The sequence below is a fragment of the Littorina saxatilis genome, linkage group LG16 (genome assembly GCF_037325665.1).
Source record: "Littorina saxatilis isolate snail1 linkage group LG16, US_GU_Lsax_2.0, whole genome shotgun sequence".
Classification (NCBI taxonomy): domain Eukaryota; kingdom Metazoa; phylum Mollusca; class Gastropoda; order Littorinimorpha; family Littorinidae; genus Littorina; species Littorina saxatilis.
This window is the reverse complement of record NC_090260.1, coordinates 23833768-23858382: the sequence shown is the minus strand read 5'-3', so window position 1 is coordinate 23858382 and position 24615 is coordinate 23833768. Positions and strand designations below refer to the sequence as shown.

Genomic DNA, 24615 nt, shown 5'->3' with positions numbered 1-24615 from the left:
CTAGAGTGCCGAATATGATACTCGGTGAAAAACCATCATACTCTGGTAACTGTGTGTTAGGTCCTTCCCCTTCTGCCGCTGGGTGTCAAGTGTGTCGTCCTTGAGTCTCTGACAGACCACCTAGCCAAATACACGTGACTGACCTTGTCACCAAACCAGTCCAGCTATACACAGTTTTGCCTCCCCAAGCAGGAAAAAGACACGAGAAACTCAATCCCTGAAAATCCCGTGCGCGCTGTCAGCGAAAAAAACCGTCAGCCCTATGACAGCAGAAACCTGCACTGTGAAGCTCGTGCGTTTCAAAACATCCGTGCTCGGGAGCACTGTCAGCAAAAACTCTGCTGTGTCCAATATCACGCACAGGCGCTTTCTATCATACATTGACCCAGAACAGGCACTCCACTGAGTGACGCTTTCTTGGTCTCTGTCACCCGATCGTGACACACCTCCCCTCTTCAAGACGAAACCTCGGTTTCGCTCACAGTCATGTTCTCCTCTACAGCCCGAGAGAGAAAGTCAGCTCCAACATTGTTGGCGCCCGGAATGACGCGTACCGTGAATTGGTACGGTTGGAGAATCAACGCCCAGCGCATAAGTCTGGCGTTTGCCAACCTTGCAACCTGAAGATATTGCAGAGGTTGATGGTCTGTTTCCAGACAGAAAGGTCGTCCTCAAGAACGAGCAACCCCTCGTTTCACCCCTGATGACTGCAACCTTCTCTGTCTTCTTGTCTTTGTTCTTCTGGTCTTTGTTCTTCTCCCCGTAGGCTGTCCTCTCTATGTAGGCGCGCAGCAGGTTGGCGTGGTACAGGCGTGCTTTCCCGTTCATGACGATCCTGTAGTCGTTTTGGCCCACTTTCGCTGTCACCTCAAAAGGTCCTTGCCACTGCAGTTGTAGCTTGTTGTGTTTGACAGGTAGAAGTAGCAACACCCGTTCTCCAATCTTGAAGCTGCGCGGCCGTGCCTTGCGGTCGAATCCTCGCGCGTAACGCTGTGCTGCTCTTCCCAGGTTCTCTTGAGCCAATTTGCAGGTCTCTTCAATCCTGTTCCTGAGTTCTACGATGTAGGTCGCTGTCGTCTGCACCTCCTCGTCAGCTTCTTCGTCCGTCCAAGCTTGACGCAGGATAGCCATGGGACCGCGTACCTGTCTGCCGTACAACAACTCAAATGGGGAAAAACCCAAGCTCTCCTGAGGAACCTCGCGGTATGCAAAAAGCAATGCTGGGATGTACCTGTCCCACGTGCGTGGTTTCTCCTGAGCTAGTTTCCTCAGCATGGTCTTCAAGGTGCCATTGAACCTTTCCACCAGTCCGTTGCACTGAGCATGGTAAGGAGTGGTGAAGTGCTGCTCCAGTGATAGCAGTCGTGCTGCCTCCGCCATCACTCCTCCCGTGAACTGCGTGCCTCTGTCGGTGAGTACCTCTGATGGAATTCCCAGCCGGGACCACATAGTAACCAGAGCCTCAGCTACTCGCGTGGCTTCAATCGATTTCAGAGGGATCGCCTCTGGGTATCGAGTAGCGTAGTCCACCATGGTCAAAATGTATCTGTTTCCGTCCTCAGACGCAGGCAAGATGGGCCCGATGATGTCCACTGCCACCCGACGAAAGGGTTCGTCGATGAGCGGCATCTTCTCTAAGGGGACCTTCCTCACCCTTCCTTTGGCAACCACCTTCTGGCACTTATCGCAGGACGCACAGAAACGTCGGACATCCGTGCAGATGCCTGGCCAGTAAAAGTGGCGCCAGACACGATCCGTGGTCTTCTTGGTACCAAGATGACCTCCCAGAATCGAGTCGTGTGCCGTTGCCATGACACCCTCGCGAAACTCGCGAGGCACGACAACCTGTTTGAATGTACCTTCTTGGTTGCTGAACTCACGGTAGAGCAACTTCTTGTCCCTGAGGAACTTTGACCTCCCATGCTTCCCGCTCAGCTTCACCTTCCCCGACTTCGCGTGCTCCCGAGGAGTAGCTAAGGTCGGGTCAGAATCCTGAGCCTTCGCGAGAAGCGCGGGGGTCACGTTCCCCAGGGCAGCTCGTGCAGCAGGTAGGGGTTTGAGAGGTTTGTCCTCTCGCTCCGCCTGTGCCCGCGTGAGCACTGAAATGACGTCGGGAGACCGATAAACGGGAACCTCCCTGGTGACGCCGTCCACAAACTGAACCCGGTTTCCAATGAGCAGGTCGCATGGAGGATCGTCCATGACGACGGCCACAATGGTCCCCGTGAACAACGGGGTTACGACCTTGATCACCGCCGTGTTCAAGTCGTAAGCGTGAGATGCCTCGGCCATTCTCACCCTGATGCTGTCTCCTGTGTAGGCCATAGCTGGAACTAGACTCGCCCGAACCACTATCATGTCTGCCCCTGTGTCCCGCAGACCTTCGCCCTTCACTCCGTTAACGTAGACGTTGCAGTGGGGCTGGAAATGTTTCCTGGAGCACGGAACGCAGAGTTGTGGGATGGTGCATGAGCTCGTGACGTCCCTGAACTCCTCACTGCCAACGAAGTGAACGCCCTTCTGGTCAGCCTGTCTCTTGTGGCAGTCCTTCTTCACGTGGCCCCGCTTGTTGCAGTAGTAACACTGGATGTCAGTTCTGGAACTCGATCCCTTGTGTCCCTGATCGTCCTTCCCGTCCTTGGGTCCTGAAGAACCCGAATTTCCCGTTTTTCCTGGCCGTGAGCCTGAAGATTTGCCGGAGATCGCCTGGGCGTCCTCGTGCACTCTGATCCAGTCGGCTGCCTCCTGAGTAGTCTTGGGCTGGTGCTCCTGCACGAAGGTCACCACCTCAGGTCGCAGGCTGGACATCAGTTGTTCCATGACTATGAGGTCGGCAAGGTCGTTGACGGTCCAGTCCTTTTCGGCCATCTCCACCCAGCGCCGCAGGTAGAGGTTAAGGCGTGCCACAAACTGATGACTCAGCTCGCCGCTCAGTCTCTTGCTGTTACGCAGACGTCGTCTGTAGGCTTCAGCAGTCAGGTTAAAGCGCTGGAGTAACGCCTTCTTAAGTGCCTGATAGTCTCTCGCCTCGTCGTCCTCCAAAGCGTTGTAGAGCTGCAATGCGCGTCCCTTTAAGCAGGTGCTAAGGCGGCTAGCCCACGTGGCCTCTTCCCACTTCTGGTCAGATGCAATGCGCTCAAACCGGCGTAAAAAGTCGTCGAGCTCGTCCTTGTCATCGTCGAACGTCGGCAGTCTCGTACGGTCGGCAACAAACGTCGGCGCGCTAGCCTGAGTGAGCGTACCCTTCTCGGCCTGTAGCCTAGCTAGCTCTAGCTGGTGATCGCGATCCGCCTGTTCCTTCCGGTCTAGTCTGTCACGTTCGTCTTTCTTTTCCTGTCTGTCAAGTTCGGCCTGTCGTTCGGCCTGTCGTTCCCTTTCTTGTCTGTCAAGATCGTCTTTCCGTTCTCTTTCCTGTCTGTCTCGTTCGTCTTTCCTTTCCTGTCTGTCTCGTTCGTCTTTCTCTTTCTTGTCCTGTCGGTCACGTTCGGCCTGTCGTTCTTGTCTGTCAAGCTCTTCTTTTCTCGTCTGTCGCTCTATGTCTTCCCTACGTTCCAGCTCCTTGCGTTTAAGCAAACTACGCGCTCTAACGCGTGCGTCTCGCTCTGTCTGTTCCTCGCTACCAGGAGTCTCAAAAGTTAATCTCTTCGTAGGAGATCCCCCTGTAGCCATGGTTAGTTTTAGCAAAGCTTTATTACCAAAGTAAGTCTAACGCAGCTATAGCTAGAACACGCGGTGACGAAAGCGGTGGATACAAAAATCCAGCAACCGGAAAATGCAGAAGAAAAATCCAAACGGTGTAGAACAAAACGCGTAGCCTACTTTATGGCTGCTTTTTGCGGTGAAACAAAGTGTTTCCCACAGCCGTGGCCTACTTTATCGGCTGCTTTTTTCGGTGAAACAGAGTGTCTCCCACAGCCTTGGTTAGGACAGAAGTCCTCGGACCCTTCCCCCCCAAAATTCCAACAAAGTCAAAATATGGAGAAAAATCCAAGTAAAACAAGACGGTAGAAATGTAACCTGTTACAGAATGCGAAACAACAATGTAGAGAAAACTGAGTAAAACGAATAACAAATCCGCTAACCCTGCTCAGCTCTCTGCAACGGAAAACTCTGAACGTACAACAACAAAGATTCACAAACAAAGGAAAGGGAAATAATCACAGTTAGCGCATACAATAACTCACAAATTACAATTTACATTTCCTGCAAGATGTGAATCGCTTAAGGTGTGGTATATGATCAAAACTATACAAAAAAGGGTAGCACCAAGCAGAAAATAAGTCGAGCACTGACGAGATTATCTGCTCTTAGTTATCCTTAATTGGTGGGTCTTTATCAGTTGGAAATTAACTGAGTAAATCCCGGCTTGGCCCCCATGTGTCACGTTTCAATATATCACTCAAGGTGATTATGAACCGGTTAATTACTACTAATTAACTAACCACACCACGATCCACTCTCGCAGGCATACAATTAAATAGAGTCAACAAAAGTATAAGTTTCAGACGCCTGTTTATGTATAAACTCTCCACCTCCCTCGAGCCTTCACTCAAAATATGTTCCTTTTACGTTCTCAACACGTAAAAAACCAGTGTTCACTGACAAAATGCCAGTAGTATGTAGAAAATTATAGGAACACGCTGAACCCGTGTAAATATAGTTAAATGAGAATGTTCTGTTCGAAAAGCTCTAGTTCGTGCAGGTGTCCACACCCCACGTTGTCACTACTCCAATGAAATCATAGATACGAAAAGACAACGGTGGTCAACGGGGTGCGTACGACATGGTGCACTTAGCTTTATCTCTGCTGCTGCTGCTTAGCCGGTATGCTGGTTAGTCGGTTCGCTGGTTAGCCGGTCCGCTGGTTAGCCGGTTCGCTGGTTAGCCGGTCCGCTGGTTAGCCGGTCTCCTGGTTAGCCGGTCTCATGGTTAGCGTAGCCTCAACAGTTCCCGCCAGAGTCAGCCGTGCCGATGTTACGGGAACGTAACGAACGAACGAAACGAACGAACGAAGGAAGGCTGCAAACAGAAAGCATCGGTGCACTAAACATGTCAGCTACCCCTCACCCACCACCTTAAAACATGTCATCTTTAAATATCTCATCGAGCACGTGGGCCTGCACAAAACTGACTTTTTACAACAACAAAACAGCCATTTTCCGTCCTTCTCTCCCTATCTGCAAAAACCATATACAGATTAGTATTTTAGCGTCACAGAGAGTAAATTATGCGCTAACCTGGAAAGAACAACAGAGAGTATTTCATTCCACAACACAGACTCATCAACAGCGTTAAATAATGATTTATTACCTCAAAAGCCTATGATTGTAACTCTCAATGGAAGCAAAGTCCGCCTCCTCCCTGGAACAGTCTCTGTTCGTCAACAGTGACCCAAAACGTCCAGAACCCCTTGTCGAATCCTTATGCGAAAGCCATCGCCGACGAAGGAAATGTGACGACTTGTCCTCAGCAAAATACGTGGCAGAGGAAAGGAATAACTTGTGGAAGTTCCCCTAGAGTGCCGAATATGATACTCGGTGAAAAACCATCATACTCTGGTAACTGTGTGTTAGGTCCTTCCCCTTCTGCCGCTGGGTGTCAAGTGTGTCGTCCTTGAGTCTCTGACAGACCACCTAGCCAAATACACGTGACTGACCTTGTCACCAAACCAGTCCAGCTATACACAGTTTTGCCTCCCCAAGCAGGAAAAAGACACGAGAAACTCAATCCCTGAAAATCCCGTGCGCGCTGTCAGCGAAAAAAACCGTCAGCCCTATGACAGCAGAAACCTGCACTGTGAAGCTCGTGCGTTTCAAAACATCCGTGCTCGGGAGCACTGTCAGCAAAAACTCTGCTGTGTCCAATATCACGCACAGGCGCTTTCTATCATACATTGACCCAGAACAGGCACTCCACTGAGTGACGCTTTCTTGGTCTCTGTCACCCGATCGTGACAATTAGTTTACTCATTAAAGTTTTCATTAAATTTGAATTTTCCGTTACAGATAAAACCAAGTCGCGTTAGGCGAAATTACTACATTTAGTCAAGCTGTCAAACTCACAGAATGAAACTGAACGCACTGCATCGTTTCACCAAGACCGCATACTCGTATTTTCGTCAGTCCACCGCTCGTGGCAAAGGCAGTGAAATCGACAAGCCAGAATAGTGCGGTAGTGGTCGCGCTGAGCGGGATAGCACGCTTTTCTGTACCTCTATTCGTTTTAACTTTCTGAGCGTGTTTTTAATCCAAACATATCATATCTATATGTTTTTGGAATCAGGAACCGACAAGGAATAAGATGAAATTGTTTTTAAATCAATTTTGGAAAATTAATTTTAATCATAATTTTTATATTTTTAATTTTCAGAGCTTGTTTTTAATTTGAATATAACATATTTATATGTTTTTGGAATCAGAAAATGATGAAAAATAAGATCAACGTAATTTTGAATCGTTTTGTAAACAAATAATTTTAATTACAATTTTCAGATTTTTAATGACCAAAGTCATTAATTAATTTTTAAGCCTCCAAGCTGAAATGCAATACCAAAGTCCGGCCTTCGTCGAAGATTGCTTGGCCAAAATTTCAATCAATTTTATTGAAACATGAGTGTGACAGTGCCGCCTCAACTTTTACAAAAAGCCGGATATGACGTCATCAAAGACATTAATCCAAAAACTGAAAAAAAAACATCTGGAGATATCATACCCAGGAACTCTCATGTAAAATTTCATAAAGATCGGTCCAGCAGTTTAGTCTGAATAGGACTACACACACACACACACACACACACACACACACACACACACACACACACACACACACACACACACACACACACACACACACACACACGTACATACACACACCATGGCCCTTGTCTCAATTCCCCGTCTATGTTAAAACATAAAGCTTGACTAAATGTAAAAAGTCGCGTACGGCGAAACTACAACATTTAGTTAATCCGTCGAACTCACATAATAATACTGAACGGACTGCGTTTTTTCACCAAGACAAAACAGCTTCGTCAATCCTCGCGGCACAAGGAAGTCGCTCACTTTTTCCGTGCAACACGAAGATAAACTGACACGCCAGAATAGTGCACTAGCATATTGCAGTGAGCAGGAAAGCGCGCTTTTCTGTATTCTTTTAACTTTCTGAGCTTGTTCTGAATACAACATATCATATCTATATGTTTTTGGAATCAGACAATGATAAAGAATAAGATGAAATCATTTTTGGATCGATTTTGTTCATCATAAGCGTAGTACTAATTAACCTAATTTCGTTAATTGTGATCACATTTTAAGAGTTAACATGACATATGTATATATTTTCAGATTCAGAATTTGATGAAGATTACGATGCAATCATGATCTTTATCTGTTTGCGAAAAATCGATTTTAATGACAACTTTAATTAGCAAACTCATAATTAATGTTTAAGCCTCCAAGCTGAACTGTTTTGTCGAAGATTACTTGACCAAAATTTCGACGAATTTGGTTAAAAAGTGAGAGCGTGACAGTTCCACCTCAATTTCCACCAACAACCGGATATGACGTCATCAACGGCATTAATTTATAAAAAAAAAAATCAACGTGTGAAGATATCATACTCTGAAACTCTCATGTAAAATTTCATGAAGATCGGTCCGGTAGTTTTCTCTGAATCGCTGTACACATGCACACACACACACACACACATACATACATACGTATAGCTTACCTGGAACGCCGAAGAAGAAGAAGAAGTATAGCTTACAACACGAGTGGTTTTTTATATGGCTTGTATTTCAGTCAAGACCCAGCGGATGAATATCATAGGGATCCACGAGCCTCTGGCGAGTGGATCCCGATGATATTCCCGCTGGGTCTTGACTGAAATACAAGCCATATAAAAAAACACGAGTGTTGTAAGCTGTATATCCCATGCGTACACCAAAGACAACGTGGACCACAACAAAGCACTGTACGTAGTTACCTGTGGTGTGTAAAATAGGTGAGCCAGCAAGGTGTGTTCCTCTTCACTAACCCATGCTAAAGCCACGTCGCCGAAGAAATAAAATGCAAACAAGTGCATCCGTAAATGTGTGTTAAATCTACATTCAAACCACTGTTCGATTTGATTTTGAATGCATTTTAGTTTCAAGATAGAAAAGAAAGCACACGCAATGAAAGTTTTCATTGAATCAAAGACAGTTTCGACCTAGACACAATCATTTGTCGTAGTAAGCGTAGACATCCGGTCTGCTCCCCGCCTAATGGCCGATGTCTTCCGTCTTCGGGGGACTACGTGGGTTTAAATTTGGAGTGGTCCTTCTCCTAGAGGAGTTTCCTTGCAGGTATAGTGAGCCTCCTCTGCCCTCGTTTTAATTTTGGAGTGATCTTCTCCTAGGACAGCTGCCTTCCAGGGTTGACGAGCCTGTCCTGCCCGGCTATTTAACCCATAGTTGGGGGTTGGTTCGTGGGCACTAGGGCGTATCCACACGCCGGTGGGCCTGCATGCCACACGTCTAGGGGCCAACCACCTCCGAGTCCTTGTAGTTCGGCCTGGGGCCTTTCGGTACCCAGTTCACGCCTGTCGCCACGATGGAGGCACTACAAAGGGCTTGCTGTGGAGAGGTTATGTACTGGCAGGAGAGACTGACGCAAGCTGCTCTCTTTTTGCGTTGTCCTGAAAAGGACGTGCTAGCCAGCGGTGAGGGCTGAAAGCGAGAGGTGACAAGCACAAAACACTTCGCCAACACACTAGACACATCACACAACCATTTGACAGGCAAAGACAGTTTCGATTTAGGTTCTGAGTCCGTCCAAGGTCACAGGGCCAGGCTACGATTGCCAAAACCGGTTTGGTTAACTCGGATCCCAATTCTAGTTTAATTTTTGTGTTGGAGTGTAGAATTACGAAAATAAACTAACATTTTACTGAATAACTTTCTTTAGATTTAACCAGTAATTTCATGTTCGTGAAATATATCTCTGAGTTAATTTGTTCGATCGTGCTTGGGTTAATCAACCCACACTGGTAGCGTCAATTCTGTCTACAACGATGTAATGGCCGCTCCTTGAAACTGCGTGTTGAATACCGTTTGGACTGATTTTACTCCATCAGGATGAAATACACGTTTGCTGAGCTCTTGGATACTTTCATATAACGATGAACTTACGTCAGTGTAAGGCAAAACAGTTGGACATGCTCGAAAAATGGATGAAACATATGGAACACGAAGAGGGTCAAATGCTCGAGCAAGTACTCGCGCATTTACTCGATCACTTTCGAAACTGCTCGAGTAAATGCGCGAGTACTTCTGAAAATGCTCGCGCACTTTCGAAACTGCTCGAGGAAATGCGCGAGCACTTTTGAAAATGCTCGAGCAGTTTCAAACTGCTCGCGCACTTTCAGAACTGCTCGAGCACTTTCAAAGTACTCGCGCATTTAAATGCGCGAGTACTTTCTCGCGTATTTCCGAGAAGTAACGAGCGGGTAAAGCAAAAACTTGTCGCGGAACAGTCATCTTTTTGGCATATAACGTTGCCATGCGAGCGACCTCTTGAGACACCGTGCACATGAGCCGAGGCGAGCCAAAGCCAAAAAAGTTAACAATTTGAATTTAAAAGTACACTGATACTTACCGATCGACCATCCCAGTAGGTCTGTCCGCCAATTCCCTGATGCGATCGTTAATAATCCCAGCGACCGCCCTTCCCGCCTCCATGACGACTACAGATGCGTCGTTTCAGTAAATTTTCCGGGTCAAGTTTTCAATAAACCCAACCAATGACTTCGGTACAACTCGGGAATCTCCGATTCAAAAGTACTCGCGCATTTACTCGAGCAGTTTCGAAAGTGCTCGAGTAAATGAGCGAGTACTTGCTCGAACATTTGACCCTCTTCGTGTTCCATAGAAACAGCCTGTGCTGGATGACGAAGCGAACCGGCCACCTTGTAATTGTACTGGTTTTGTCTGTCGATCATCGTGCTTCTGTTCAAACTGAACTTTGTGTGTCGCCGGGAAGGTTAGATGAAACTGTGCTTGGAGAACTCGACCCGCTGTGCAGTTAAGAGTTGTATCCACTTCATGTTCAGTCTTGCATAGTGTTGATTCACTTTGTGTCAGTGCAACGTGCCATTTAATTTGTGTTTTGTTAGATCAGCGGTGCATTTTTAGATCAGCGGTGCAGTGTTCGTGGAAGGGAGGTTACTCTAGCTTCACCTCAAATGAACAGCGCGGTTCGTTTGCTGTCACTATCAGTTGATTTTTCGCTTTTGTTCTTTTTTTTTACTCGACCTGCACCCAAAGTGTAAAGATAAACGCTTTGTTTACTGAATCAACATTCACATACATGTTGTGTTTTCTTTTGTTTAGCCATATGAGCAATGCTCTTCATCAATCCACTGAAACATGTTCGGTGAAGGGTCAAGGGTAGGCAGAAGTATAGTTCCTCGGCCAAACCGGAATCGGTACTATGATATATTTTTTTGAGCCCATTATGTATTTATTGAAGCCGAAAAATACAACATATATACCCATAGTTGCATTACAGAGACAAAGAAGCAGCTCATGGGATATATATACCAGCTATTGTGTTTTCAGCGTAGCAATAGGGTCCGATATTTAGACGAGACAAGTATAATGCGACTCGTCTTCGACTCGTCGCATTATACTTGTTCGAGTCTAAATATCGGGCCCTATTGCTACGCTGAAAACATAATAGCGATTATATAGCTGTTATGACCTTGATTTGTTGTTCAAAACTTACAAAATGACAGTTTTTGCGTCGATGCGTTGATCTCAGGTTTTGATAGCAGACAAACTTCTTACGCGCATCATGTTCGCGCAGACATGCACACCGCTACACGCTTTCTGACTTTTGAAGAAAAACTGACTCCAAGTGCGTTCGATTTCACAACACAGTTGTTGAAACAAAGTTGTCAGTGTATGCTGTTGTCGATAGAAATATCGCCGCGTGGTACAGATGTGTAAACCGGAACCATGCGTCGGCCATTTTTCTCAATATGCTTTTGGATATTGAGTAAAATGGCCGACTTCGGCAGCAATATGCATTGATGATCTGGAGAGACCATCCAATCACAGCCCCCGAATTCCCCCACGTGTTCATCAAAATAGCTATATACATGCATACATACACCACGACCCTCATCTCTATTCCCCCTCTGTGTTAAATGTAAAAAGAGAAAAGCGCACTTGCTTGAAAAGCGCTTTACTCTACTGCGCTATATACTGGCTTGTCACTTTCTGTACGGGATTTCCTGTGAAGCGCTATGAGCTAATTCGCTACTGGTTTGTCACTTTCCGCACGCTTATTTCGTACACAAGTGCGGCGTTCTCTTGGCGCATTGCCGCATGGACAGAGTTATAAAGGTTTGGTGAAAAAAAAATGCAGTCTGTTTATTTCATTCTATGAGGTCGACAGCTTGACTAAATGCAGTAATTTCGCTTCACGCGACTTGTTTTTCTTCAATTTGTTGAACGTGGTCTCTATTAGGCAACACACATGTGCTTTGAGACGTTGCTATTATTGTTTTGTTTACAGTAGAAACTCGGGGTCAACACTCCTGAAATGTTACAAATACAGTCTTAGCTGTCAAATATAGTCATGTTTGAGTGAAAACAGCTTTAGCTGTGGACAGAAACTATAGTTTGTTTTAGGCGTACAATCTAGAATGAACGCTACCAAAAGTGAAAAAAGAGACAAAGCCTAACGGTTTTGATGTTTTTACATTTAGTCAAGTCAAGTTTTGACTAAATGTTTTAACGTAGAGGGGGGAATCGAGACGAGGGTCGTGGTGTATGTGTGTGTGTGTGTCTGTATGTATGTGTGTGTGTGTGTGTGTGTGTGTGTGTGTGTGTGTGTGTGTGTGTGTGTGTGTGTGTGTGTGTGTGTGTGTGTGTGTGTGTGTGTAGAGCGATTCAGACCAAACTACTGGTCCGATCTTTATGAAATTTGACATGAGAGTTACTGAGTATGATATCCCCGGACTATTTATTTCTTTTTTTGATAAATGTCTTTGATGACGTCATATCCGGCTTTTCGTGAAAGTTGAGGCGGCACTGTCACGCTCTCATTTTTCAACCAAATTGGTTGAAATTTTGGTCAAGTAATCTTCGACGAAGCCCGGACTTCGGTATTGCATTTCAGCTTGGTGGCTTAAAAATTAATTAATGACTTTGGTCATTAAAAATCTGAAAATTGTAAAAAAAAATAAAAAATTATAAAACGATCCAAATTTACGTTCATTTTATTCTCCATCATTTTCTGATTCTAAAAACATATAAATATGTTATATTTGGATTAAAAACAAGCTCTGAAAATTAAAAATATAAAAATTATTATCAAAATTAAATTGTCGAAATCATTTCAAAAACACTTTTATCTTATTCCTTGTCGGTTCCTGATTCCAAAAACATATAGATATGATATGTTTGGATTAAAAACACGCTCAGAAAGTTAAAACGAAGAGAGGTACAGAAAAGCGTGCTATAGTCGGGTAGCTGAAATCTGTAGCTTGCCAAAAAAATGGGACGCTAAACGTTGAGGGTTACAAGCATCCACCTGGTCTCAATGGAGAGTCTGGACGTGGAGTAGTGTAGTCTAGGTAGGTGGACATTCTGAATTTGGTTTGTTTGGCCGCCATGACACTTTTAAAAATGGCCGCCTGAAAATCTTATGCGGGCCATATCTCACGTGTTATATGGACTAAAGTTACAAACTAAAGGGCTACATATATGTATATTGACATGAAGAATTCAAATATGCAAGAATAAACATGATCTAAGTAGGTGGACATTCTGAATTTGGATATTATGGCCGCCATGACACTTTTCAAAAATGGCCGCCACAATCTACATTTTTCTTCATATCTCAGCTTATATTTGGGATAACTCAAAAACATGGAGTCAATTCCTATGTTTTGCATGATGACAAAGTCAATGGTGGCATAAAAAATAACCCTAACATTCACATTTTCTTACAAAAATTAAATATGTGACAAAATAGCTCTGTGCGATGTACGAATTTAATAAGCATTATCTTTCTGAATTTGCTATCTTAGACAATGCCATATCAGCGTCCAAGAGTTTACTCCATATTGCTTTGGAGAACAACAAATTGAAATCAATGATGACAAGAAAATACAAACATTGGGTGATGATATAAACTGAAAATTGTAATACTTCTGAAACACCAATGATACTATATAGCATAATTATCATGCTAATTATGCACTTTCAGTACACAACAACTCTGACTCTTCAATACACAAGAACAATGTCAAATACCATAGTACAACATGATGCACAAACGTTTATGCATTACACTCGTTAGGTCTTCCCTTTTTAGCAATGAACATGTAATGATGGCACAATAATGGGTATGTAACATTATAAGAAACGATTTGTCGCTTCTGGATCACTGAGTATGACAGGCTACATGCCTCCATGGAAACAGAACAATAGTTTCTCAGGCACAAAGTGGTATTTCAAGGCTTAGTTGCGTAGCCCTGCCAAAGTGTGTGGGTTTCTGCAGTCTTTGCATCGGCATGCTCTTGTGCATCCCTGTCCACTGGACCAACATCTGCAGCGTCTTGTAGCACAAGATGTGCAGCCACAATCTATGAGCTCGAGAAAACGTTGTCTTGTGTCAGTTGTGGGTGCACGACTCAGCAGGATGGGCTCAATCACGTCGCCAGTCTCCTTCGTGACATGCTTCCATCCACTGTTGACAACAGCCGGTAGGTGTGGCTTAGTTTCCAGAGCCCGCCTCCACACAAGTGCATGGTAGTGATATCTCTTGATGTGTAGGTTCAAAGCATCTTGTGTGGGGGGGAAGTTCTCAAGCGTTTTCTTCACGCTGTGGAAAACGTCGCATCGCAGCGGCTGTGTGGACGTGTGCTGGGTGTTCGGGTTGTAGAGTTTGCAGACAAATGATTCTGCATCCATGAGCACTTCCTCATCAGGAAAGTCTTCCATGCCAAATCTTTGGAGAAGATGGGGATTGTCGAGGAAAACATTCCATGCAGATTTCTTCCCAATGCCAGTAAACTGACTGGTGCTGTCAGAACCTGTGATTGCATGGAATGCCAGCAATGATTCTCTTTGTTGTCAGTGATGTTAATTTGATGCACAGGCACAAAGTGCTTCTTCCGGGGTGTTCCTGTTTGCATCCACACAAAGATACTGAGCTGTGGTTGGTGAGCGACAAGTAGAACGAGAACGTCAGTGTCACGGCTGACGATGACTACTTGTGGATATCCTTGTTCTCTTGCTTCTTTGGCATGAAGAAGCATTGTGGTATCTGCCTCTTCATGCTCAGCAGATGACAGATGAGTGACATCTCTGTCAGATGACGACCAGGCCTTTTCGGCATCAGAAAAGCCACCGCTCAGCACCAGCTCTTTTCCAGGCTCATTCCTGAAATTCTTTGCCAGCTCTTCGCAAAGGAAGTTGGCCAAGCTCAATCAATCAATCAATCAATCAATATGAAGCTTATATAGCGCGTATTCCGTGGGTACAGTTCTAAGCGCTTGTCGAAGAGTTGTCAACACAGGACTAACAAAGAAACTAACATCTTCAGACGGACACGAACCCTATCACACACTAGCAAACCCTGGTAAACAAACAACTGTTTAACAACAATGTACACATCAATAGCTAGGTCCAAACAAAATAATATTAAGCACAAAGAAAACACCCCTCACAGAGCACAGCACAAGAATGTCTTTTGGGGCACAACACATCACGTCGAGCATGAAAGTCGCAGCCAGCTACGGGAAGAACTGAGTCTTCAACCTACTCTTGAACGCGTCAAGAGAGGGGCTCTGGCGAAGCTCAAGCGGCAGGGAGTTCCAGACGGAGGGGCCCGCGGAGGGAAATGCACGCTGACCAGCAGATGCGAGTTTCGAGCGAGGGATGTGGAGGCGGAGAGGGTCAACAGCAGAACGAAGGGGACGGTCGGAGGGTTGGGTGTACAGGTCCAGGGAGGATTGAAGGTACTCGGGAGCAGAGTCGTTGAGACACTTGTAGACCAGAGTGGACAGTTTGTAGGAGATTCGGGTGTTGACAGGGAGCCAGTGCAAGGAGCGAAGTAGGGGGGTGATGTGGTCTCGCTTCGTCTTCCTCAATGTCAGCCTGGCAGCGGCGTTCTGGACTCGTTGTAGGCCATGAATGGATGAGGCGGGGAGGCCAGCCAGAAGAGAGTTGCAGTAGTCCAGACGACTGAAGATGAGGGAGACAACCAGCTTGACACAGGCGTCGTGGGTGAGGTAGCGACGGATGGAGGCGATGCGACGTAGGTGGAAAAAGCAGGTCTTGATGATGAAGGAGATGTGTGTCTGCATGGAGAGAGTGGAGTCGAGAAAGACGCCAAGGCTCTTGACAGCAGGGGAGAATGGAACAGTCGCGTCATCCAGCTGGAGGTCGGTCACAGTGAGGGAAGCAATCTTCTGTCGTGTTCCAACGAGAAGGGCCTCCGTCTTCTCACTGTTCAGCTTCAGCTTGTTCTCAGTCATCCAGTTCTTGATGTCAGTGAAACAACTGGAGATGGATCCAATGAGATCGTCAACGTCCTCCGGCTTGGCGCTGTTCTGGAGCTGCGTGTCATCGGCAAAGGAGTTGTAGTTCAGGCCGTGGCGTTCGATGACCAGGGAGAGGGGTTGGGTGTACAGGGTGAAAAGGACAGGGCCGAGGACAGATCCTTGTGGGACGCCGAAGCGGACAGGGACAGGCTGAGAAGAGAACGAATCAGTGGTGACAGTCTGAGAGCGGTTCTGGAGGTAGTTCCTAAACCAAGAGAGGGCGGTGTCGTGAATGCCGAACGTGGCACTGAGGCGATCGACGAGTAGCTGGTGGTCGATCGTGTCGAAGGCCGCGGAAAGGTCCAGCAGCACAAGGGCAGAGACGAGACCGCTATCTGTTGCGTTCAGGAGGTCCGTGGTGATTCGCAGGAGCGCCGTCTCGGTGCTGTGGTGAGGGCGGTACGCTGACTGGTACACTGGCATCAGCGAGTTCCGAGACAGGTGGGCGCTCAACTGCTCCAGGATGATACGCTCTAGAAGCTTGGAGAGGAAGGGCAGGTTGGACACAGGACGGTAGTTCTTCAACTCGTTGACGTCAAGGCCGGGCTTCTTGATGAGTGGGCGGACAACGGCAGACTTGAAGCAGTCGGGAACGACGCCTGTGGCCAGGGATATGTTGATGATATCTGTGATAGACGGCAGGAGCTTGTCCAGACACGTGGTGAAGAGGAAGCCTGGCAGGGGATCTAGCTCGCAGGTCTTGATGGCCGTCTTGGTGATGAGTCGCTTGACGTGGTTTTGAGTGACAGGCTGAAAGCACGTGAGGGGGGAGCCGGAGAAGGAAGGGGAGGGTGGGGACGGGACGAAGGGCTGCTGATCGAGTGTTTTCCGAAGCTTGTCAATCTTGTCCTTGAAGAACTCCGAGAATAACTCCGGGATATCCTGTGGTGGGTGAGCAGTGGGTAAGGGGGCAGCGGGGGAGGAGCCCAGGAGAGAGGACATGATGGAGAACAGCTCCCTGGATGATGAGGCGTTGACGATGCAGTCGTGGAAGTGCTCGATCTTGGCAGCAGTGATGGCTTGCGTGACTCGAAGCTGGCCTTGTTCTCCTCCAATAGTATGAATCTGTCCCATTTGCCTAGAGCTTTAGTGCGTGACAGTACATTCCTTCTTATCCCTTTCTTGCCGTCCGTTCTCTTGCCTCGAGTCGTCGATTTGATTGTTTGTTTGATGTACCTGTCAAAGACCAAGTCAACTCTGGTGCAGGAGTGTGAGAAGTACTTGTCAACGTGTTCTACAACATTGTCACTCCACTCTCCTAAAGTCTTTGCTCCCATCCGATTCCCCAAGGCTTGTATCATCGCCATCCCATCAACTATGGTGCAGGTTCTGCTTGGAGCTGGAGCAGCATTCTGTGGCAAATTTTGCTGAAGTATTTTGGCCAAATCAGCTTTGTTTCTTGGCAGTCTCAATCTGCAGTCAGCAGTTGCTAGCGAGAGAGGTACTCCACAAAGCTCTCGTTCCAACATCTTGTTGATGTCAACATCCCGTCCTGCTTCCATAGCTGTTATCACACGTCTGAACAAGTCCCTGTCGGCTCTGAGGGCAACAGTTTTCTCCTTTCCAGTGGTGACTTCAAGTGTGTTCATGCTCTCCAAGGTGCAGAGTTTCTTGGTTTTGATTCTGTCATGGAAAAGAGTCTCTTTCAGGACAAATCTTTTCTGCACAAACTCTGAGATGACTCTCCTGTTTCCTCTGCTGTTAGCAAGTCATGTTTCACAACATCACTGGCAACGCCACAAGTTGTGAGTGAAATCAGGTCTGGTGATGGGTGAGCAAAGGGGTTGAATGTCTGAAACAAGTTGATGAGTTTCTGTAGATCATCTGGATCCTGTTTCAACCTCTTTTTCCGGAAGTCCTTGTGTGCACAGTCGTGCTCGTCATCTTCATCAGCAGCACTAGACAGGCCAAACATGGCCTGAGTGTCCTTAGCCAGCTGAGACCTTGCGCTGTGTTTCACTTGTGTGTAAATTTGTCTGTACAGGAAGTGTGTGTGTGTGTGTGTGAATATGTGAAAGCGCATCCTTCTGTATCTGTGCATATTTCATCAGATCTCACTTACTTGGCAATTGCATCACATTGCTACAGACTGGAACCCCCATTTTAAGACCCCCCCCCAATTAAATTACATATCTTATCCCAATTCATATAAAGCATCTGTAACACACAAAAAATAAGCCGATAAATGCTCCGGTCAGATTGTCATTAAATGTTTGACTGAATCACCCTGAAAGAAACCCCATTGATTTAAATTGGCATTATATTGCTTCTATTAAAATGCGATCATGTACTGCTGGTAATTTGGCTGTTATTTTGAGCATGTACATGATTAGGCACAACAATGACTGAAAAACGCAAGAATTTCACGCAGAATGGACATATTTTTCGAAGTAATCATACAATGCACTACTTAGATCATGTTTATTCTTGCATATTTGAATTCTTCATGTCAAAATACATATATATAGCCCTTTAGTTTGTCACTTTAGTCCATATAACACGTGAGATATGGCCCGCATAAGATTTTCAGGCGGCCATATTGAAAAGTGTCATGGCGGCCAAACAAACCAAATTCAGAATGTCCACCTACTTAGATCATGTTTATTCTTGCATATTTGAATTCTTCATGTCAAAATACATATATATATAGCCCTTTAGTTTGTCACTGTAGTCCATATAACACGTGAGATATGGCCCGCATACGATTTTCAGGCGGCCATTTTGAAAAGTGTCATGGCGGCCAAACAAACCAAATTCAGAATGTCCACCTACCTAGACTACACTACTCCACGTCCAGACTCTCCATTGAGACCAGGTGGATGCTTGTAACCCTCAACGTTTAGCATGTTGCACTTTTCTGAACTCAGCTACCCGACTACTATCCTTCTCAGCGCAACTACAACCCCGCTCTTCTTGTTAATTTCACTGGCAGGGGGCCCGGGTAGCTCAGGTGGTAGAGCACTGGACTTGTGATCGAAAGGTCGCTGGTTCGAATCCGGGCCGGGACGGACACGGGTCAACTTTATGTGCAGACCCAGAGACGGTATCCATCTCCCACCCCCGTGTCACCACAATGGCACGTTAAAGATCTTGGTCATTCTACCATAAGTGCAGATGGCTGATACCACCTAAACACGCATACATTAAAAGCCGTGAGGGCGTAAAAACTCGAATCGTATAAACCAATTCATGTCCAATATAGGCAATTAAGACCTGACGGACAATAAGCCCCTTAAAATTTCCTCCTTCCATTTCACTGGCACTGCCTTTGCCACGGGCGGTGGAGTGACGATGCTACGAGTATACGGTCTTGCTGCGTTGCGTTGCGTTCAGTTTCATTCTGTGAGTTCGACAGCTACTTGACTAAATGTTGTATTTTCGCCTTACGCGACTTGTTGTTTCTGCAACAGATTTGACATGTTCAAGTTATCCAGAGAGGGTGAATACAGCGAACTTGTTTGAGCGCTATAGCGCCGTTAGTTTGTCAGAACATGAGGTGCTCCATATTAGGCAATTTTCAAATATGATTTGGTAAAATGCAGTGTATTCATTTCATTCTGTGAGTTCGACAGATTGACACATGTTGTAATTTCGCTTATTGCGACTTTTGTTAAATTTTTTCGGTTAATGTATTGATGTCGACTTAGGCTTAAAAGGAAAGTTGAGGCCGCAATTTGGCGCCTTCATGTTTCGATCAAATTGATTGAAGTTCATGTCAAGCAATCTTTCCGGACTATGGGATTGCATTTCAGCTTGGAAGCTTCATTAGTAATTAATTGGCTAGGTCATTAACAATCTTTAAATTACAATTCTAGTAATCGATTCAATCATGATGTAATCTTACTCTTTTTCATTTTCTGATTCCAAAATATGGATATTATATGTTTGGATTATAAACAAGATTTAAAAAAAGAAAAAGCGTGCTTTCCTTTGATGCGCTGTACGCTACTGCGCTATATTTGCTTGTCACTTCAATCGATCATGTTTTCCATGGGAATATGTCACCACTTTCAGTCAGTCTGGCTCGCGGAAATTGGCAAAGCGTTGTCTTCCCGAAATGCATTGCGTTCAGTATTATTCTGTGAGTTTGACAGATGGACTAAATGTATTAGTTTCGCTTCACGCAACTTGTTTCTGTAAATAAACAGAGTCCGTGACAGGGAAGGTGCTAGGGGAATGCACGGGCGGCACGACGTGTGAGGATCAAAACGCCATTTGCAACACGACCGCCGATCTGTGCAAGTGCAAGGAGGGCTACGTTCCCGAGCCAACCACCCTGGCTTGCAGTGAGTATGGTGTGTTGTGGTTGGGAGTCGGTTGGGATGGGGGGGGGGGGGGGTGTTGTGGGGGAAGGGGGGCAGGGCATTGGTGTTGTGTATGTGTTGCATTGTTGTGGGAGTGGGTTGGGTTGGGTTCGGAGGGGCAGGGGGGGGGGGGGTGGGGGCAGGTCATTGGGTGTATGTGTTGCGTTGTTGTTGCAGGGCGGGGATATAGCTCAGTTGGTAGCGCGCTGGATTTGTATTCGGTTGGCCGCTGTCAGCGTGAGTTCGATCCCAGGTTCGGCGGAAATTTATTTCAGAGTCAACTTTGTGTGCAGACTCTCTTCGGTGTCCGAACCCTCCCCCCGTGTACACTACATTGGGTGTGCACGTTAAAGATCCCACGATTGACAAAAGGGTCTTTCCTGGCAAAATTGCTTAGGCACAGTTAATAATTGTCTACCTATACCCGTGTGACTTGGAATAATAGGCCGTGAAAGGTAAATATGCGCCGAAATGGCTGCAATTACTGGCCGTATAAAATTTCATCTCACACAGCATCACTGCAGAGCGCCTAGAACTGTACCCACGGAATATGCGCGATATAAGCGTCATTGATTGATTGATTGATTGATTGATTGTGCGGGCGGGAGTGGGATGGGATTGGGGTCGAGTGTGGGGGGAGGGGTAGGTGATGGGATATTGTATATATGTTACGATTTTGTGTGGGTTGGAGCGGGTTAGGGTGAGGGATGTGGTTCAGTTTGTGTGTGTGTGTGTGTTGTGTTTGTGTGTGCGTGACTTATGCGTGTTGGTGGGTAGGTAGGAGTGTACTGAATTCGTCATTTTCAACACTGTGTTTGCCCGAGTGTAGCACAATATATTAGCACAAGCAACCCACCCTTTTTCTTCTAAAGGGCAGAGGTGCAAGAACATTTAAAATGTGTCTCTTTACCAGGCACACACACACACATACACACGCACACAAACAAACACACACATACACACACACACACACACACACACACACACACACACACACACACACACACACACACATACCTGTGTATTGTAATGTTTGTCAATTTATGACTCAGAGATGGACATTGGTTGTCTTGTACCTTGTGTAATGTACTGTTTGTCTGTGTTCCGTCTCAGAGATGGTCATTGGTTGTCTTGTACCTTGTGTAATATACTGTTTGTCTGTGTTCTGTCTCAGAGATGGACATTGGTTGTCTTGTACCTTGTGAAATGTACTGTTTGTCTGTGTTCTGAATCAGGTGTGGCCAAAGGTGAAAGCTGTGAGGGCAAATCATCGTCGTGCATCACAGGGTCTGAGTGCGACCCCACCACGAAAACATGCAGTACGTGCTCAATGCAAACAAAACAGACACAGACAATACACACACCTGGCTCTCTGCAATCAATACAGCGTGATGTGAAGGGGTGAGGGGGGTGTGCATCTTTTTTTTTGCCGAAGCTCTATAAGTGTTGGGCGACTGAGTGCATTGTGATGTGGAAGGGGTGTGCGATGTGTGCATTTTCTTCTGCCAATGTTCTATAATTGTTGGGCGACTGAGTGCATTGTGATGTGGAAGGGGTGTGGGATGTGTGCATTTCCTTCTGCCAATGCTCTATAATTGTTGGGCGACTGAGTGCATTGTGATGTGGAAGGGGTGTGCGATGTGTGCATTTTCTTCTGCCAATGTTCTATAATTGTTGGGCGACTGAGTGCATTGTGATGTGAAAGGGGTGTGGGATGTGTGCATTTTCTTCTGCCAATGCTCTATGATTGTTGGGCGACTGAAAACATTGTGATGTGAACGGTGTGTAGGGTGTGTGCATCTTTCGTCTACCAATGCTCTATGATTGTTGGGCTGCTGAGTGCATTAGCAAGATCTAGATCAGCACTTTTCAGGACGTGTACGAGAACGTGTACGGGTAACGTCATCAAATCTAGTTTTTACGTCACGCGTTTGTCAAGATCTGCAGTCTTGGTGGTAGCAAAACAACGTATGCATTTGGAACATAGGAGAAATAAGTGAATCAAGGGTGAGGCAATATCTACACGTACACGTACAGGTATTTGCTACACGTTCGACCATCTAGAACACTGTAATGTCGCCTTCCAGCCACTCGCCACATTGCTTTGACCAGTCAAACATGTGTAGCAAGATTTGTTGGTGTGTTTTTGTTGCTCGCGTGAACAAATGAAAATCTTGCAAATAATCCGACATAGCAGAGAGAGTTTTAAGTATACAAAATAATGTATCCTGTGAAAATAAACACAAACATGTATGTGAAAATAAGCAGGCATTTAGAAAGCATACAGCTTCAAATAACACTGTGATTGTTAATGCATGTACATTCAACTCCGGCAGCTCACAGTAGTAATGTCTTTCATATACGTTTGCTGACATTTGCTGTCGGCGACGTGAATGAGTCCACTTCTGAAAGATTACTCGTGCGTTGAAATCCACACATCACCCATGTCTGATTAAGAATAAACATCCTGAGTAATTGGTGAGTATTAGGATTCATATGTGTCCTGTTGTATGGCCGTCCGGCCGTGGACAAACAAATTCAAGTTTTTCAAGCTAGACCTCTGAAACTTTGCACTCTCTTAGTGATTTCACAAAGTGACCCATATTTCGTTGACCCTCGATACATTTGGGGATCACAGCGGGGTCAGAGCTAGCTAGGAATGCATTGTACTCTAATGTTGTCATGTTATTGTTGTGTGTTTTATCTTCATGTTTTAAAATTATCTCCACAACTTATAAAGTATACTTTTACACTAGAATTATGTTTAAACAATCAAGTATGTATGTTTAATATTATTCTTATGAAGTTATTTTACAACTATTTAGAATAGAACAGGATGGATGTTTTGGATGTTAATCACTGGGAGCAGTCAGAAGAGTAAGAATTCTGTTTTGTTCTCACTATTATTTGCTTATGAAGATCATGATGTTGTTCTATTGCTTAGTCAGTCCTAGAAATAATGTCCTAGACCTGTCTTACCTTGCTGTTATCAGTATTTTTGCCCTCTCTCATTACGATGCTATGGTATTTCTGTGGGTCTCCACATGTGTTTGTTTATAGGGCGGAAGTGACCTCCCCTTGTACACAATAGGCCCTCAGAGGAAGCCCACGGACAGACTCGAATAGAACATGCACATAACACAGAAGGTCTGCACAGCACACTCACACACAGCAATACAGCACACCGTCTTGTACCTCCTTCTGCCCTGCCGAAGTCGGGGTATCCTTTTTAATCCACCGAATCTCACAACAATTAATATCCACAGCCATGTGTGTCTTCTGCCTCCGAACACACACGCTACAGAGCTCGACTCGATGTGCGCAGTTTCGTATAAAAATTATTTTCCAAATTTCCCCACTGTGTTTTTATAAAATAATCATATTATGAAAGCACATACATTCTTATCTTAGTTGTTATGTATTCATTGTTAGCAAACATCGGCATTATTCATGTTTTACTTTAAACGCAATCATTGTTATTTATAGATCACAGGCACTTGATGTAAGTAGGCCACACACGTGTAAATGTTGTGCCCAGTCCTTGTTTTTATTTCTGTTATTATTTTAGTTAGCAGGTCTAGTTGAGCACGTATTAAGTATCATGTACCCTCTACTAGTCATTGTGCATTTTAGTTAATGGACTGATGATGTCATTGTATGGAGTCGACGCACGTGCGAGGATATGTATGTGTGGGAGGGGGGGGGGCGTGGGAGATGGAAGCTTGCTGTATGTTATGTAATGTATATATTGTGTGTGATACGTGGAAATGTGATACTATTTATTTGCATGTATGATACAGGTACAAATGTGATAATTGTAGGCTTATACTAGTGATTACTGTGTGTGATACATGAAATGTGATATGAATGCTGTTTTTATATGTTATACTCTTACTTTCTCCCAAGCGCAAGACAAATTCTTCTATGAAAATTGAAGCCAATAAAATTTGAGTTGAGTTGAGTTGAGTTGATGTTCGTTTCATAAAAACTTAACGTTGAGGTTATCTCGAATGTTTTTGAAGCTAGAGCTTTGATACTATGCACACATCTAGGGTTTGATAATCTACCAACTTGACGTAAGTTTGATTGACCCTCGTCAAGTTTTGGGGTCACAGGGGGTCATGTGCGATTCATAGTTACTCAACATTGACGTTATCTTGGTCGTTTTTGAAGCTAGAGCTGTTTCAAGTTTGAACACTTCAAGGGTTTGATAATCTACCGACGTGACCCTAGTTTGGTTGACTTCCGTCACATTTTGGGGTCACAGCGGGGTCATGTTTGTAAAAGCTTTACATTGAGGTTTTCTTGGTTATTGTGGGAGCAAAAGCCTTCCAATTTCAGGAAATTGTAGGTGCTGGTAATCAGCAGACAGGACCAAAATTTGGCTTGTTTACATACAATTTTAGAGTCCCAGCATAGACATGTTTGCTGGAAAAGATTTTCACCACTGAAAAGATTTCACTGAGCTATCTTGGATATGAGTCTTGACCTCATTAAGCTATGATGTCATTTGTTTGATTTGGTCACAATCTTGGCTAGACTCTTGGTTATGACATCATATTTTTTTTCTGGGCAAGCTAAAACTCACTTTGGGAAAGAAAATGAGTAATTATTCGGATTTTTGTTAAACAAAAATGAATAAGTTGGTGGACGTTAAGAATGATGGTGGTGGAAAATAGGTTGGTTTGCATATAATTATGTGAAATATTCTTAG

The 24615-nt window shown here is 45.2% G+C and overlaps 1 protein-coding gene across 1 annotated transcript in view; it reads left to right on the top strand.

The window, feature by feature from the left end:
* The window catches only part of LOC138950628 (prion-like-(Q/N-rich) domain-bearing protein 25), a 201083-nt gene that overhangs the window by 59999 nt on the left and 116469 nt on the right, over positions 1 to 24615 (top strand). Inside the window, exons 4-5 of the mRNA XM_070322336.1 lie at positions 19746 to 19883; positions 21137 to 21220. Coding sequence (XP_070178437.1) covers positions 19746 to 19883; positions 21137 to 21220 — 222 coding nt within the window. The remainder of the gene's footprint in view (positions 1 to 19745; positions 19884 to 21136; positions 21221 to 24615) is intronic.